Below are 19,103 nucleotides of genomic sequence, written 5' to 3'. Positions count from 1 at the left end.
AGTATGTCTTTTCCACGGAAACAGAACTCTTATCTATTCGAACAAATAGGCCCGAAAAAAATATATTATAACTTTTAAATATTACCCTAAATAACCGCTGACATTAATCGCTATACAGGCTAGGTTGAGTTAGGTTAACAATAGGTTAGGGTTGGTATCTAGTTTCTAACAGGAGTCGGGATCGTGCACAAGTTTTCCGGAGGGGTGATGGGAGAATAACACTTTTTTCATAACATGAAAACAGTCATAACAGTAAAAAACATTTCATAATAGTAAAAAAGTTTAGCCTAGTAACCACTGCTAACTTGGGTGAGGGTTAAGGCCATTGTCTATCATTGTCCAGGGCCCCTGATAAATTTTGAATTTAAGTTAGGGTTAATTATGATTTCCATTAATGCTTACTATCCTCTTGAGAAACAATATTTACGTTTCATAAACGACAAATTTTAGGACACTCCTAAATCATTTTTAGTCCAGGACAAAGCAAAAATCTTAGAATTATACAATGGTCCGAAAATGGTCAAGTCTATAGTATTTTATGCAGACTCAAAACATTTAGGGACAGTTTAATCAAAGGAACAATGGGAAAAAACAAATATTAAAGACAATAAGCATCAAAAATATACACCAAAAATTTAAAATGCTTACATTAAAATAGTTATAAGGTAATAGACAAAACAAAACAAGCTATTTTGTATCCAAATTCGGAGTCCGTTTCCAGAGACGAATCAATAAAGTAAATTTTATTGATTCTTTCCCCGTTTTAACTACAAGGGAAAATTGAAAATCTGAAAACAAAACAAGCTATTTTGTGTCAAAATTCGGAATAGGATCAAACTGATCCAAATTCTGGATCAGTTTCCAGAGAAGGATCAATATCAGTAATTTTTGTACATAAAAGACACATTTATACTGAATTTGCTATTTGAACAAGCTGAAAATAAAATAAAACAAGCGTAAAAACAGTTCACCAAAATCCTCTCCTTCTTATATTTGGCCTAATCTTTAATTACTCAAAAGCATTTCTGGTATGCAGGTAAAACATAGTCTTTATTTTTGTTAAGTTTGGCCTTTGATCTCGATCAATAAAATAATTTTCCCCTCAATAAAAACATTTATTCTTTTTTAATGGGAAAACACACCAGGTTTTTAGATATTCATTACAGCGAAAAGTATATATGGACTTATATTCAATGGAATGCGAGAGGGGGGGGGTAAATTTGTCTTCCAAACGTAATTTAATATCCCTCTAATGCACAGACATGTTTATAGCCCTATGTTTACCAAGTCAATATCCTAGGACGGGTATCAGAGGACTGTTTCTAGAATTTGATGGGTGGTCTAAAACTGCCAAAAAGTATGATTACTCCCCTACATGTTTTTCATATATCTTTTAAACTTATGTCAAAGGGGGGTCGTAATATGCCCTTATCTCCTGAAATAGATATATTTGTTACTTTAATTATAATATCAGACGTGAAGGAAATATAGAAGCTTCATCTTCCGCAAAGTGAGTTTTTCATTCAATAGTTGTCCTAATTTCTCCAAAATCTCCCTAATACATTTATCCATCTGATCTCAAGGAGGATGGGAGTCCCTTTTCCTACTGACTATAATAGATTCAATACTATCATCAAAATACCTGCACTGCAGCAAACATAACAGCTTCAACTTCTGTGCAGTCAATTTCTTCATTCAACAATTCCCATTTGGCTTGCTCATAGATTTGATTAATTCGGACTTGATCCAGTTTGGGATTCAGATCATAAAACGAATAGAACTTATACCTCAATAATAATGTGCTAAACTCTCTGATCCCTTGTTCCATAATTGACATGGAAGAGTTTAACCACCTATAACAATAAGATAAAAACACAAATGAAATAAGACAGAAATACGATAAAAGACAAAATAAATTAAAAATTGATAGAGAAGAACAAGTCAAATAATTGAAATAAAGTAAATACAAAAGGGGCAAAAAAAATAAAGAAAAATAAAATATAATAAAAATAATAGAATCCATAAAATTAAATAAGATAAAGAAAAAATAATAAAAAAATGAAGAAAGAAAGGAAAAATAAGTTATGATAAACTTGAGACAACCCATAAAATAAAATAAGATAAAGATAAAAAAAATAAAATAAGATACGAATAAACAAATATCGAAGAATAAATCAATAAATAAAATAAATATAAAAAAGGGCAAAAAAAATAGGATATGATAAAAAAAATAAGACAACTCGTACAAATGAAATAAGATAATAATAAGATGAAGATAAAACAACAAAAAAATAAATATACAAGAATAAATAAATTAATTAAATAAATTCAACGAGCATAAAAAAGACAAATAAAAATTAAAGAAAGAAAAAATAAGATATGAAAAAATGAAACAAAAACAAACAAATCTCAAAAGTATTCAAACACTACAAGATTAGAATCTTTGGCACTTTATATGGTTCTAGTAGAAATAACGAACTACAAAAGCCACAGTGAGTAGAGCGCTACGCAGCAGAACAATCTAGTTTGATTTTTCTTTAATAAATTGTCTAGCAGATATTTATTAAGTCCTTTCTTAGTCATTCAATGATAGATACACATCAGTGTTGCTTTAGTCACTACTTAAAAAAAGAAAAAAAGAAAATAAACAGTTAACAGTGTGCGAACGCTAAACGACTTGAATCTTTGACGCTTTCAAATGATTTTAGTAAAAATTAAAACTACTAGTGCCATCGTGAGCATGGTGCTACCGAGTGGAAAAAACATCATACATAGTTTGATTTTTAATTATTAGTTAACTTTACTTATTTATTTGTTTATGAAATTTTACTTAGCAAGTAACCGACAAATAAAATTAGTGTTCCTTCAGTTCTTTCATCATCCCTTAACAAGCGGAAGACCAAAAAAATTCAAAAGCACTGATTTGTACAGAATTAAGAAGAAACACATTTTAAAAAGTTCCACCTACTCTTTATTGAATAACAATCTTTTAAGAATTAATTTTCTAAAATGTAAATTTCAAACGTTTAACTTTATTTAGATCAAACTGGAAATTTTCTGAAAGTAGAGACATTATACTTTATGTTTAAAAGCGACTAATTTACCTTAGATCCCGTGTAAGCTAAAAGCAGAAACATATTAAATATTTTTCGCTTCTACTTTCAACTGTTATCGTCAATAATTCAATTTAGAAATACGTCTAAATTACTCTGTACGGTAAATCTAAATTAAATTTAATCTGTTTGTAGATGTGGCTGGTTGTTCAAGCCCCCGTTCAGGGACAGGCAGAACCTTCCTGAATCCACTACTCTACTTCTCTCAGCCAAGGTGGCAATGAGAAAAAAAAACGAACGAAAAAGATATTTACAGGTTGAACTAGTTCTGCAGCAAAAAAGACAAAAAAAAAGAAGAAGAAAAGTCTGCAATTTTGAGGACACATGTCTAAAATGAGACTGAAATAAATCATTAGAAAATTTCTCACAAATGATTTGAGAGGGTCGATAGGCTGACATCATCTCCCTTCCGTCACACCAAGCTTATTTTGGCTTACCCACAAAGGACTGGGTCTAAAAGCCCAAAACGGCTGACGTTTTACTAGTAAACACGTGAAAAAGCCTGATCCAGCAACTATGTCTTTAGGGATATTGGGAATATCAACCCCCAAAAATTACCAAGAATCACTATCAATGAATAAATTGAAACTCAAAACGAACAGAAATTACAATAATAGCCGAGTAAAATTCAAAACGAGGAAAAAATAACATGAGTAGGGCTGACAACCCCCATGCCTTCTCAAGACCAGAACAAAATTTGCACTTTACTGAAAACAAAATATATTTAAAATGTTTTTACTTTTTTACTTATTTTTACTAGAAATCATTAGAAAATTGCTCAAAAATGATTTGAGAGGGTCGATAGGCTGACATCATCTCCCTTCCGTCACACCAAGCTTATTTTGGCTTACCCACAAAGGACTGGGTCTAAAAGCCCAAAACGACTGGCGTTTTACTAGTAAACATGTGAAAAAGCCTTCAGTTTCTTTGCTAGCAAGGCCTAGTAAAGAAGAGACCTCGCTGTCATAACTTTTACCCAAGTCACTCTTTGAAATAGTTAGTACGAAGATATTTATGGTTGCTAACTACCTTGTTTGATGCCGTCCGTGTATTATATCATCTTCTAAAAGCAAAGAAATTATATAGACAAAAAATATTGGAAGAAAACAGCCCTTTTTTTGTCTGAAAAATTTTAGAAAAGAATAATACACCACTGACTAGCATTTTTGCTTTAATGCTATAAAAAGAAGTATCATCTTTGTTTTCAAAGTATCAGTATCAAAGTACTATTGTGCTGCCTAAGTAAAGAGTGACATGGGCACAATTTTTTTAAAATTGAAATTTTTTCTGTGCATTTTCATTTATTATTTTTGGTTTCTTTTTCTTACACCGGGGCACTTGGCATCGATGGAAATGTCGTAGAAACTTCAAAAAGGACTCATTCGATTGAAAATTGAAAGAGCTAGTGCCCTTTTTAATAGTCGTAAGTGATTGGAGGGCAAATAACCCCCCTCCCACGCACATCATTTTCTCAAACGCATCCAATCAAAATTTTGAGATAGCAATTTTGTTCAGCGTAGTTAAAAGGCCCGGCAATTAAGTCGTTGGGGATGACACCCCCCCTGCAGCCCTCAGAGCAAGGGTTTTCAGTTATGCCCTGGGGATATATAAGTTTTTTTAAGATGGTTGTAGAATTTTCGAAGGGTTCTCGTTAGATTTTCTCAGAATTTCACAATTTTTAGTGCCCTTTTTAAGATTCAACATGATCGGAATGCGGATGACCCCCCCCCCCCACACACATACACCTCGTATTTTCCCAAAATGCATCTGATAGAAATTTGAAACGGTCATTGTCTTCGTAGGCACTTCGTTAAGAGATCAAATCAAAAGTGATTGGAGGGCAACTACCCCCCCTCCCACGCCCCCAATTTAACCAAAAAAGCCAATCAAAATTTTGAGAAGGCCACTTCGTTTGATGTAGTTGAAAGGTCGGTAAATTTTGTATTTGGGGATGACACCCCCTCCCCCCCCACAGACCTCAGGGCAAGGGTTGTCAGTTATGCCCTGGGGCATATAAGGTTTATATAGAAAGGGTGATCTGATAAACTTCAGAGAGAGCTCAATGGATTGCTTATCAGAAGTTCTAGTGCCTTTTTTGAGATTCAGAGTCATCGGAAAGTTGATAACCCCCCCCCCCACCTTGTTTTTCCCGAAATGCATGTGATAGAAATTTTTACATGGAAATTTGAAAATAGAAAATTTGACATGGAAATTTTGAAATAGAAAATTTTGATTCCAGTCATTAGATTGGAAACTGAAAGGGCTAGCAATTTTATTGTTTGTCCAAAGTGATTGGGGGGCAACAAACCCCCTCCCCCTCACCTATTAATTCCCAAAAACATACAATTAAAATTTTAAGACAGCCATTTTTTTCAGCGTATTTGAACGGTCTGGAAATTATGTCTTTGAGGAGCGCAAGGATTGTAAGTTCTGCCCCGGAAGCATACAACATTTTTATAGAAAAGTTGGTCGTAAAAACTCGGAATGGACTCATTTGATTGGAAATCAGATGTTGTATTGCCTTTTTTATGAGTTAAAGTGATCGGAGGGCAGCCGTCCTTCCCCATGTCGTATTTTCCACAAATGTATCCGATACAAATTTCGAGATAGCCATTTGTTCAAAAATAATTCAAAGATCATATAATCAGGCCCTTGGGGTTGACAGAATCCCCCAGAGTCTGGAGGTAAATGTTGTAAGTTATGCCTCAGGGCATATATGGTTTTATGTAAAGGGTGGTCGTCTGAACTTTATAGGGGCTTATTTAATCGGAAATGTCTAGTTCTAGTTTCCTTTTAAGAGTTAAACATGATGGAAAGCATCCTCTTTTCCCGAAACGCATTCAATTGAAATTGTAAGATGGAAATTTTGTTAACAAAGTCCAAAAATCATATAACAATGTCTTTAGGGTGAACACAATCCCCCAAAACCCATGGGCAAGGGTTGTAAGTTATGCCCCGGGGAATTAAAGGTTTTATGGAGCGGCTAGTCGTATAAGCTTTGGATCAGATTAATCTCATTTGATTGGAAGTCCGAAGTTTTAGGAGCCTTTTAAAAGTCAAAAATGAATGGAGGACAATCAGCCCCAACCAAGCATATCATTCCCCAAAACATATCCAATCGAAATTTCAAGAGATCTATTTTTTTTCAGACTTGTTGAAAGGCCCAATAATTATGTATTTGGGGATGTCAACCTCCCCATAGTCCTCATGATAAGGGTTGTAAGCTAGGCGATTTTTACATTGTTTACAGATAGTATATGTTATTGAGAAAGGTATGCATGTTTGAACTTATGTTCCAAGAAGACGAAGGGCATTCAGGTGTGCCTTTCAGGGAATGTTGAACTAAATCAAAACACGCTATGTATATAAGAATTGTCAAAGGTGGGTAACAGAGGAATAACTGGGTGCATTAATTTAGAATTCAGAAAATGATATGATGAAAAATTCAGAAATGTGACAAGTTCAAAAAAAAACAATATTCATATTACCAATCCTTCTACAACTACCAGACTACTACTATCAGACTACTGCATTTACAGTATTAAGGGGGAATTCGAACTAAATCAAAAGACGATATGTGGATGCAAATTGTCAAAATAGCGTATCTCAAATATTGATATGGGTATTAAGTTGGATCTTCCGGAGGATGCTTAAATTTACCATAGGCATATCATTTTCTATCATTTGGGAAATGATAAGAGATATTATCAAAAAGACAATATTTGCATGCTACCAATGCTACTACATCTACCACCACTACTACTACCAGACTACTCCATTTACAGTCTTGAGGGAAGATTCCAACTAAATCAAAAGACGCTATATGCATGCAAATTGTTTTAAGTAAAGCCCAAATTATGTTCTGATCTTGAGAATGCATGGGGGTTGTCAGCCCCACTCATATCAAAATGAGATACCTATTTTTTTAGCGTAGTTAAAAGTTCCAGAATTTATGTCTTTGAGGATGCGTAAATTCGGAACAATATTGTATTTTGCTTCTTTAATTGTATTGGGCTCATTATTTGAGAACAATGAATAACCATTCCTTATAAATAAAGTAAAGGCAACAAAACAGACACACCGGAACAATGGCTTTCAGCAAACATTAAATTAGAGTGTAAATTTAAAATGATGTTTCATTTATAAAAAAAAAACTGTCCTATCAGTGTTGCCAAATTTTTGCCAAAACGACTCATTGCCAAAACCGACCAAAAAAATAAAGCTATTATAGAATGTATTTTCAAAAGCTTTTTCTAAGTATTTTGTACTTTCTTTTCAGCTCAAAATGAAGAGTTCTGGCCTAGCTTACATAGAATTTACTTTAACCTTAGAAGAAAGGCTTAGAATCGCTTTTGAGTCATAGATATTTTTGTTAATAGCAATATTGTATATATGATAAAAAGGCACAAAAACATTTAAGTTTTCTGATGAAAGACTTTGACAATATAGCTATTAAAATATCTTAAAATAACTTTTGAGTCATTCTTTACATGTCACCCTGGAGCAACGTACTCGGCTGATAAAGAGAAAAAAAAATCTAAAAAATGTGTTGTTTTTTTTCATTTTTCATGCATGAAAAAAATAAAGCTATTGAAGAATCCATTTTCAAAAGTTTTTCGTTCTTTAGTTTCATGCTCGAAATGAAGAGTTCTGGCCTAGTTTATTTAAATTTACTTTAGCTTTAGAAGGAAGGCTTAGAATAGCTTTTGAGTTTTCAAAGGGAAAGTGAACACTAAATAGATATTTTTTTAATAGCAATTTTACATATTAGATAAAAAGGCATAACAATATTTTATTTCTCTGATGAAAGACTTTGACAAAAAAGCTATAAAACTATCTTAGACAATTAAAATATCTTAGAATGACTTTTGTTTCTTTCTTTAAATGCCACCCTGCAGTAACGTACCCCCCCCCCAAGTTGATATTTTCACAAAACCTTTAAGCATAAGGGTGTTAAATTGAAACTCTTAGGGAACGTTTAGGAGTTTAAATTAAAGGAAGAAATTATATGTATACAGCTTTTCAAACGAGCATATAAGCAATTGCATAGGTAGCACCACTCTATAATTACTAGAAATATCTATCGTAGTAAAATTACCGTAAAATATAAACTCGGTGAGTAAAACTGATAAAATAAGGTAAAACCGGTAAAATAAGGTAAGTTGGTAATATAAGGTAAAATTGGTCGAATAAGGTGCTCCCTAGGAAATACAGGGAAAAATTGGTGTTTCATAGTTGCCCTGTAGCTACAAGACCAGTTGAGCATTTCTTTTTTAATTAGTCTGATTTGCCTGGGCTTGTAAAAGGTAGTGTCATTTCAGCTAGTTCCATCAATTTAGTTAACTGTCTAGTTTACTCCATTGGTAATCTTGTACCTAGGGTAATATCTCAGCAACCGGGCAGTTCCTGAATTCGTACATACATTTTGGAAAAAAAATAATCTAATTTACCATTATTTGGGAGTAAAATCATTTTAGTACTTTTTCTACATTTAAACCTAAGAAATGTTTTCTGACATCTCTGCATATCTAAATCACCATATTAAGCCACATTCCTAATACAGTATTATATTATTTTTCATTTATTTACAAAAGTATCGAATATAAATAAAAAAGAGGTCTGTAACACTTTGATGACTGATTAACTAAGCACTGGTTCATAATAGCGAAACATTCAGTCACTCTCACAGTCATTAAGACTGTCTTCGACAGAATTTGTTTGCAAATCTAGCTCCTCTCCTTCAATCTTAGGTTGAGATTCATGTGACCGTGCCTGTTCCAAAGCCCCCCCCCCTCAAACGAAAGTCTTGGATACATCCCTGAGGATTATACATTAATTTCTACCTCCACCCTCTAATCACCTCTTCCTGAGAGCTAATTCTGCACTTATTTGAAAATTCTTTTAAACAACTGCTGAAACACAAGAATAAGAATTTTGTTAGAATAATAATTTCTAAATAAACTAGAATTTTCTAAAGCTAGAATAAGAATTTCTTTTAGACACGGTATTCGGTATTAAACACCAAATACTAGGGACAATACGGCATGAATACAAGATTTCTCTGAGAATCTGAAATTTAAAATAAAAATGAGGATATTGATTCTAATTAGGCCCTCCACATTGTTGAAAAAACCAGATCAGGCAGTTCTTTTTGATGAGTCAACTTTAATATTTGAAGCAAATGGCTTTCCATATTCCTAAAAGAAGGCAATTGAAATTAAAAAATCGATAAATAGAGACCTAGTTTTAAATAGAGAAACTGGAGATATTCCTATTGACACAATTTACAAATAACTTAAAATTAAAAGATTCAAATAATATTTTCTCCAGCTTAGATTAAGATCATCTGACCATAGATTTAATGAAAATTAGGTCAGTAGACAAGCTAAGTCAGTCACTAAGCAGATAATTCTTGTCCGATCTAATTAGTGAACAGCCTTTATTTATTATGGCTTGGTTTTTTGTTTTTTTTGGTTCAGTCTTTCTTCGGCTCAGTTAGATTTGATTCAAAAATTTAGTTTTCTTTTTTTTTTTAGCAGTGAAGACGGTTGGGCGAAAGTCTCTGATGAAATATCTGCCTTTATAATTTTTGCTTCTTTTTTGTCCAATGGCTGAAATTTTCTTAGCTATTTAATAGTTTTTTTTTCTTGTTTGTCATATGTTAATCCTGTTTGTAGCCTTTCTCTTTTTAACAGTTCACAGAACTAATATAATTTTATTTCAGCTAATATTTCACCATTTTACAATTAGAATTACCTGTAATATGATACATTTTATTGTTCTGATAACCAGAGACATGAGTCTGACAGACGGGCTTTTAAACCAAGGGGAACACAGTAATGCACAAAACCAAATCAAACTCTGTTTCATAAAATATGTCAATAAAATATGTAAGATACCGGTAAAATATGTAAAATATCGGTAAAATACGTAAATTACGTAAAATAGGTAAAATTCTACGGGGGTCCCTAAAATTGCGTAAAAACATAAAATACCCAATTTTACCGTGACCAATTTTACACGCTACAACACTAGAAATATCATTAAAACTTTTAAAAGAGCTGATTCGATTCAAAATTAAAAGGTCAAGTGCCATGTTTAAGAATAAAAAAAGGATTGGAGGGCAAGCAGCCCTACTCTCAAGCCCATTAATTTCTAAACACATCCAGTCAAAATTTTGCCACAGCTACTTTGTTCAGCATACTAGAACGGTCCAGCAACTATGTCTTTAGGGATATTGGGAATGTCAACCCCCAGAAACTACCACGAATCACTATCAATGAATAAATTAAAACTCAAAACGAACAGAAATTACAATAATAACCGAGTAAAATTCAAAACGAGCAGGAAATAACATGAGTAGGGCTGACAACCCCCATGCCTTCTCAAGACCAGAACACAATTTGCACTTTACTGAAAACAAAACATATTTAAAATGTTTTCACTTTTTTACTTGTTTTTACTAGATATATGAAGGGGGAAGTCCTCGCCCTTGTACTCCAGTTGTAGGGCGAGTGCCTGGTGCCCTTTTTAAGGGTAACAAGAAATTGGATGTCAAGCAGCTCTTCTCTTAAGGCCATTCCTTTTCCAGACACATCCTGTCAAAATTTTGCCACAACCACTTTGTTCAGCGTACTAGAACGGTCCAGCAACTATGTCTTTAGGGATATTGGGCATGTCAGCCCCCCACATATATTCATTTGAGTCACTATGTTTTAAAACTAAATGTTGCTTTAAACTAAATCAAAAGGCATTGTGTTTCGAGTTGCCGATAAGACACCTCAGCAATATATCGAGAACAACTAAGGGTATTAAGTTGGAACATTTAAGGCTACTATTAATACTACTTCTGCTCTTACAAAAAGTAAGTAGAGTGTAAATGTATCCAGGTTGTCGCAGAACATGGATAGAATCTTTTGGTAATGATGTTAAGTTTAACTTTTCAGGTCAACTTTAGGAATTATAAAATAAATAAAAAAAATAGTGTTTGTGTCAGGATCAAAAATTGTAGGAAAAGTATCTTCAACATACAAACATCAATTAATTTAAAAGACTTTTCCCACAAAACTAAATTTTTCAAAAAGAAAAATAAAGACACCTCAGCAATATATCCAGAACAACTGAGAACAACTTAAGAATTTCTGCCTTAGTTTAGCCAAAAATGAGAAAAAATAAAGTCAAATGATCTTCCAAGCGTAAAACTACCATTTATCAATAAATAAATGAAACGCAAAAGGAATAGAAATTACACTAAATGGCCGAGTCAAACTCAAAACGAGCAAATATTAACATAAGTAGGGCTGTTAACCCCCATGCCTTTTCAAGAATAGAACATAATTTGTGTTTTATATCTAAATAAAATACATTTTAAATGTTTTCACTTGGTTTTAATTTCATAAATAAAAATTATGAAACTTTAGAGAATAAATATATTTATTGTCAATTAAACTGTCAATCTACGGTTATTTTTTGTTTTCAGTAAAGCGCAAATTATGTACTTGTCTTGAGAAGGCATTGGGGTATCAGCCCAACTTATGTTAATTTCTATGCATTTGGAGCTTGACTGGGCTATTTATTGTAATTTATGTTTTTCTGAGTTTCATTTATTTATTGATAGTGATTTATGGTAGTTTTACGCTTGAAAGATTATTTGACTTTATTTCTGCTAATTTTCCGCTAAATAAAGCTCTTTACTTTCTTTGAAAACTTTTTTGTGGAAAAAGTATTTTAAATTAATTAAAGAAATTAACGAAACAAACTTCATATTACCGAACATTCATTCTGGCCTTTTCTGCCAAGCTTTTAGGTCGGAGAGATCGGGTTTTGACATCTGGAGTGAGTTGAGATGGAGACATCGACTGAGATAAATCCAAACCACTAAAAGACGCGTTCAGGGAGTTAAATGTGCTATTAGGAGAGCCAGGAGCAATCTCTATGTTGCTGACTGCAAAAAGAGTTAAAATTTCTAAAAGCTCTTGCAATATTACATTTTCCCAGAGTTATGGGTCCTAACGTAAATAGTGTCATGGAACCTAACTTTAAGTGCGTCACTTCATGTAAATGGTGTCATGTCATGTTTTATCGGATACAGTTGTCGAGGAACATACAGTCTCGACATACAGTATGTCGAGGAAACGGATACAGTTAATAAAGTAGAAAAATAATAAAGTAATAAAGCTTATGTCATGTTTTATTGACATGTCGAGGAAACGGATACAGTTAATAAAGTAGAAAAATAATAAAGTAATAAAGCAAAAAATATAGTAAAAAAAAATCCTGTAATGCTTTCCCAAAGCCTATAGCCAGTGAGGTCACAGAACATACCTACGGTAAGCATATGCGAGCATGTGAACATAGTTTTTAATTTTGTAAAAAAAACAAAAAAAAAAAAAAAACATACAAGCCCCATTTGTCAATTTAATTTTCTGCGAGATTACAAAGTAAAATGAGAGTTAATTCTCTGAAGTGTATTTTTTTCAAACGCTTAGCTTATTCATGTATATGCCTTTTTTTTCCTTTCCTTTTCTTGAACACTTAAGACGGCTTAAAGAAAATATTTGCCAAAATATCTGCTTTGTCTTTTCGTTTTTATTCAGCTGCTGTAAATCACACATGATTGTTTTTTTTCTTAATTATTTTTAATATTTCGTTTTTCGTCGTTTTGTTTTTTTCTCGTTTCGTCATTTGTTCGTCTGTTTTGTTCTTTGTCTTATCGTTTCATTCACAAGCTGATGATATCAGACTTGTTTGATTTTCATTAATTATTTTTAACAGTTTTGTTTTTCATCATTTTGTTTTCGTCGATTGATCGCTGGTTTTGTTTTTTGTCTATAGTTTTATTCACTGGCTGAAACTACACTCGTCTGACTTTATCTTTTGTTAAATTATATGCTTTTCTTGTTTTTGCTTTGCGTTTTGCTGTTTTGTTTCATTGTTTTTAAGACTTTACTCACTAGATGAGAAGCACACTCACTTGTTTTTTTCCTTTTCTTAACCAGCGTTTTTTTTTATTTTTATCGTAAGAAAAGATATGCAAACATTCGTTTTTTTCGTAGGAAGAAACCCAATAGCCTGATTTCAACCAATCTTCATGTATCTTGTCGTTTAAAGCCAAATATACCTTATAACTAACAAACTTAGCGATGGCACAAAGCAAACAGGTACCGAATCCATTTTCTGATGCTTAGACGATTTGAGTTCTCTAATAAAATCAATTCCTTTGTTTACACTTAGTGGGACTGAGGGCGAGATAGCCAATCTCCATAAGTTAAACATTAATTAACCCCGTCTCATAAATGTAGTTTTAGGTTATTTTAAGTTTAAACATAATCTAATTTTATTATCAAAGCCTAGGTCTCTGGACACATTGTATGTAATGACCTAGACTAAAACATCAAATTTAATAATACGTTAGTAATGTTTCATCGGGCTCACTTCCCTCGATCCCTTACCCATACTAGCTTCAGTATCCTATTTTAACCTTGATATGAAAATTCTAATCCAATTGGTAAAGAAAACACACAATCTGGCATATTTTCTTTTCAACCTTTGACTCGTTTTAATGTGCTTGCTTTGTTTTGTTGTATTGCATCATTTTGAAAATTAGATATGTTATTTTTATATTATTTTAAGTTTATGTTACCGCAATAATTAAACCTAACAATATATAAAAAGGAGAAATCAAGGTGAATAGGTTAAATACTCAGAATTCGGCAATGACTATAGACCAAGTGGCAAGTGGCCAAGGACACCGGCCAAAGTGGTAAACATCACTAGCGCTATATAGGCCGACTGGACTGATTTGAGTAAATTGTGCTTGCATTTTATTTAATAGAGTTAATCTTTAACCCTATTCGCTAATTTTTTTTAATTTAATTAGCCAAATTAAACTTTTAATAGTCAGTTAGGAGAAACTAGACAAGTTGGCAACGCTGTTTATGAAAAATAGGTTTATCTTGGAACATGGAATAATCAAAATAAAAGTTGAACTTTTAGAGAAGGAAAACTATTGTCTATATTTTTTAAGGTAAAGGGCAAAATACATTTATAAAATATATAAAAATTCTTGTAGAAGCATACCGAATTCAAGGGTGTTCCAATACTGTCGCTATGGCTATGACTATGATGGCTTGTCTTAATTGGAGTAATGGGAGCACAATTTGGAACAGACTTATCCAAGCTATTGTTTGAACTAAAGAAACAAAAATAACACATTAATAAAGCTTTATTTTTGTCCTATACGCACTTGTACTGATACAAATCTGTAATTCGAAACATCAAGCCTATATACTAATTTACGGCAGTTTTCGAGCTCCTAAATTGATACTAGAAGTGCTTACAATTTATACACCATTGACAAAAAACTTTCCAATGAAAAAATCCAATAAAAAAATCAACAAAATAACAACAGTGTCGAAAAATCAACCAGAATGTTGAAAAATCAACCTTCACAAAAATGAGAAGGACAGTCGAAATGACGAGAAAATTACTCGACCTGACTTAATTTAGATGGCAGTTTTTGGTGCCTGGGTAAAAGGGACCGTTTTTAACTGAGAAGGATTTTTTCCTTTTAAATTTTTCAAAATTTTTTACTTTAAAGACGAAGAATTTCAAGGGTGCTAAAAAATTTGTGTTAAAAAAATCGAAGCATTGTTATTTTTGTATCATATTTTTGTGATTTTGACCAAATGTTGCTAGGGCATAAAAAGAATAGTTTTATTTACAGAAGTAATCGTAGTTTAGAATAAAATTTTAACTAAAAGGCGCTAGTACTTACAAAGAAAACAAGAAAAAGAACAAAACCCGAGACTATAACTTATTAAACGCTGACATGTAAAAAGGGAAGAACGAATTGAGGAAACGGTTTGTTCTTGGAGTAGGCTATTCCATTCTCAATTTTTAACTTACCGTGTGTTTATTTTATGTTTATTTTATTTGTTAGTTGACCATGTATGTATTTTCTATGTTTGTCGATGCTAAGAAAAAATTAAACAAATTTGAAGATCAAACCCAAACGACGATCGGGAATGGACGGTATCTGTCTGAAAGAATAACTTTAAAGACTCTTTTTTGTAGTGACTCAAGATGATCGCTTAGGTAATTTGTGTTGTTGACGTGAGGGCCCCATACAGGGCAAGCATACTCGAGAATTGGTAGGATGAATGTAAGATAAGCCGTTTTAAGTTGGGACATAGAAAAACCGAAACGACGTAGTAAGATAAGGTGGGCAAATGGTGGTCAAGGTGGGCATAATAATGGGCAAATGGTGCACATCGCACCATTTGCCTTTTTATTAATTGTATCAACATGAGTACTAAACGAGCAGTCAACCCTAAATGTGACATCGAGAATTACAGCCGAAGGTATACGGTGGAGGGGGACTGACAAAGTTCCACTTAAGACGATTAAAGCGAGGGAATTTGGTTTTTCCTTTTTTGATTTGAAGGCTGTTGATATTACATTGGTCTTTAAAGTTGCTCATTACTGCATCATTGATCGAATGAAAGATCTTGCAGGGTTCCCTCATCCCCCCCTTTTACAGAGCATGCTGGTAGCTATCTGACTCTCCCTGTATCAACCATTCACACCAGCATCTCTGAACTAATTTCCCTTAACAAACCTCAATAACATCTTTGTAGTTTCAGAAGATAAGAGAACAGCGTTTATTTTTTTCTTGCTTACATAGACCATTGAACCAAAACTATCCGACTATCTCAATTCAATCGTCGTCAACACAGCCGCTTTCATTGAGTAAAAAGGGAAGTGTGTCTTATGTATTTTTTTTTTTTACAAAAATGCTATCATATACAGAAAATGGCCGTAGAAAGTAAAGTAAAATCTCATTTGATAGCAAATCGTGATTTCTAGTACATTTTTCAAGGTAGATACCCGTCGAAGGGCATTCTGACCCTTTTCAACACCCCATATTTCCCAGGAGCCTAGCAAGTCATCAGATAAAAATTTCAATATAGCTGTTTTAATCAGAATGAGCGAAAAAAACTTGAAAAGTTGGAGCAAAATGATAGATGCAATACCAGGAGTAAAAGCCCCGAAATTATGCAAATGACCCACATAGAGCAAACACTTCGTTGACAAATTTAACACGGGGATAGATAGGATAAGCCTTGCATAAGTCAGAGCAATAAGAGAATTTTCAATTTGCACGATTGAAAGGGCCTAAGTGGGGCCAGGCCGTTGGATCTCTTGAACACCAAGCATTGATTCCATATATGGTACTTGATTTCCAGAAAAACGCTTGATAAGGATTATTGAGCTTGATAATTGCACAGACTTGAAGCTGATACACACGTCCGAAATCAAAATACACTAATGAAGTTTTAACAAATGAGACATTTTGGACCTTCCTGAAATCAGCACCATACAAATATTTTCAATCCGGTTTTGGGGCCTTAAGCAGGGTCCTTAGGCCCGAACCAACGCTAGCACTACTATCGGAAAGCTACAAAAAAAAGCGGCTCTCTTTTGAATATCCCAATTTCCTTTATTTGTACTTTCACCAAGATCACTTTCCATAAATATGGAAAACAGGGTTTTATACTCAAGTCAAAAAAGAAAAAAAAAGAAAAGAGAAAGCCTGGTTTTGAAGGTGTGCATCCTATCTCCCTCACTTCTACACAAGCGATACTCTAGACAACACTAGAGATGCAGATGTTCAGTTTTAATGAAACTTGCTTTATTAAAGTGAGAATTTTGTTTTTCCGATTAAATGGAGCAGAATTTTCTTTTAAAATTTCGGGAAACGGCAGTACCTAAAAATGTTCTAGCATACCCGCTAGGAAACCACAATATTCTACCGCAATTCTCATTTCGCACATATAGACAAGTTATACCTCTTCGAATCATGGACATCCAGGGACAATTTAGAGGATGTTCCTTAAGAATCAATGTTAGCCGTGAAAATATTACAGCATATATATTTAGTCAAAGATGTATTTATAAGAATTTCTGAGCTTGCTGGTAACAATTCTAAGGCTAAAAATGAAATAAAGACGTCTAACACGTCAAAAAACTATTGCATAAATTGTGACCATGTCCATCTTTGCTGAAATACGGGGTATATAGTAATTTCCAAAATGTGTGATAGGAGGGCCGAAAGCGGGGATTTCGGACCATATCTACTGAATCCCCTCTCCTCAGTAAAACATAACACACGTAGCTATGTTATACTAGTTTCAACCCACAATTAGTCAGAGATTACTTGGTATTGAAGAGAAAGATTCAGAAGTTAATAATTAAAATTGATAAAAGATCGCGGCATGAATCCTCTTAATTAATAGACACAAAGCTCAAAATTACAAAATGACATTTCCAAACCAAAATTTGTAATCTAGGGTTTCTGAACTTTTTGATTACAAATCTGAGGCTAAAACTACAACTTAAAAGTCAAACTGTATGTACACGAGTTACAAATTCCTTATATCGTTCACCTTTTTAATACATTTTCCAAAGAAATAAAATCCCCCTGCATTTTGGAAAATGTCACGTACGAGTCCGCAGACGACAAATATCTTTTTGAGTGTTCTTTTTTGTTCTCGGTCAATCAAGTACACGGCCAAAAAAATTCCCCATTAAAAGACAACCCAAATGCCACCCACGTTCAACACCGCGTGTCGTATAATCAACCACTCGCAGTATATTCCAAATTATAATTAAACATAAAAATATCATTATCTAATCTGTTTTTATCCTCTAATCTGTATATGGTCGAAATAAATTGCTTTGTCAGGGAATTTACGTGTTAATAATTTTGCCGAGAGTTCTTTATAAGTAAGGTGTGAAACACAATCGCTATTTATTGTATCGTGCCCATCCGTGTGAAAAGGGGATAATTGTTTTGACATTGTTTTCTCGAAGTTTAAAGCTTGTGGGCCATAGGAAATTTAAATAACAAAAACAACAAATTAACTAGAATAAATTAATACTATTTAAAGAAAACACTCACGATGTGCCGCTGCAATCCTGACAAACCTTGCTATCCTTTTAATACTCAGGAAATTTGTCTCTTTCATTCTATCTACCATCCATATCTCATTCAATTTTTCTTTACCAAACATCTCTCGCCTCCATTCATTCAATTCGACACATTCAGACAAAAAATGTATTTAACTTTGATCCTGAGATCCACACATAGGACAAGCAATAGATTCTACCTTCTACGTTGAAAGTTTTATAGTAGTTTAATAGTACGTTACAAGTTTTCAATTTTTTAAATTTCAATATACTAAATGCTAATTTTATACACATCCATACGTTTTTATATTATATGGGAGGGCAAAAACTGAAAAACCAATACAAAAAATAGGCTAATTATAAAAACAATGTAGGAAATTGTACAAAAAAAAAAAAAACAGGGCAACATCATTTCATTGCAGTCTTTAATACTTCTTTGTAACTTGAAAATGTCACTTTAGAAGGCAGATGGATTCAAAATTATTTCACTTGGAAGAGAAAAAAGTGTTTAAATTTGTGCATGTTGTGTTACTATTTGAGCAATTTGTACTTAGACCTGAGGCGCTAAAGAACATAACTGCAACAGCACCCATATATTTTTTCGGGTTTTAAAGCTACATAATATCTTTCTACCTTTCCCCTCCATAATTCTGTAATAATGATAACACTAAGGTCGTATCCAGAGAGGGAGAGAGCAGTTTTGAGCCCCCCCCCCCACCCCATGAAACTTTTGTTCGAATCGTAAAAACGTAACAAAAATCCATATAAACAAATTTGTTATGCGCTTTTTAAAAAAAAATTGTAGCTCCCCCCCCCAAACAAAAATCCTGGATACACCCTTGGATAATACTAATGCTGTAACCTAATAACAATTGATTTTTTTTACGGTCAATATTCAAAATACTTCTCATAAATACATGACAATTAGTTTGAAAAAATGCAACAAATATTAAATGTATACAACTTGGACTGCTTATCATGAGGGCTATTCACGTTTGCTTTAAGTTGTCTTGAGTAAAA

The 19,103-nt window shown here is 33.1% G+C and overlaps 1 protein-coding gene across 1 annotated transcript in view; it reads right to left on the bottom strand.

Annotated features, from left to right (window-relative positions):
• LOC136030662 (unc-112-related protein-like) overlaps positions 1–14,306 on the bottom strand; it is a 33,120-nt gene extending 18,814 nt beyond the window's left edge. The window contains exons 1-3 of the mRNA XM_065709730.1: positions 14,193–14,306; positions 11,883–12,057; positions 1,643–1,853 (exon numbers count right to left, since the gene is read on the bottom strand). Of these exons, the coding sequence (XP_065565802.1) occupies positions 1,643–1,853; positions 11,883–11,968 (297 nt within the window). The 5' untranslated portion in view covers positions 11,969–12,057; positions 14,193–14,306. The remainder of the gene's footprint in view (positions 1–1,642; positions 1,854–11,882; positions 12,058–14,192) is intronic.
• Between the last annotated feature and the right edge of the window lie 4,797 nt (positions 14,307–19,103).

Source organism: Artemia franciscana, chromosome 8 (assembly GCF_032884065.1).
Source record: "Artemia franciscana chromosome 8, ASM3288406v1, whole genome shotgun sequence".
Taxonomy (NCBI): Eukaryota; Metazoa; Arthropoda; class Branchiopoda; order Anostraca; family Artemiidae; genus Artemia; species Artemia franciscana.
This window is presented reverse-complemented; position numbering and strand designations above follow the sequence as displayed.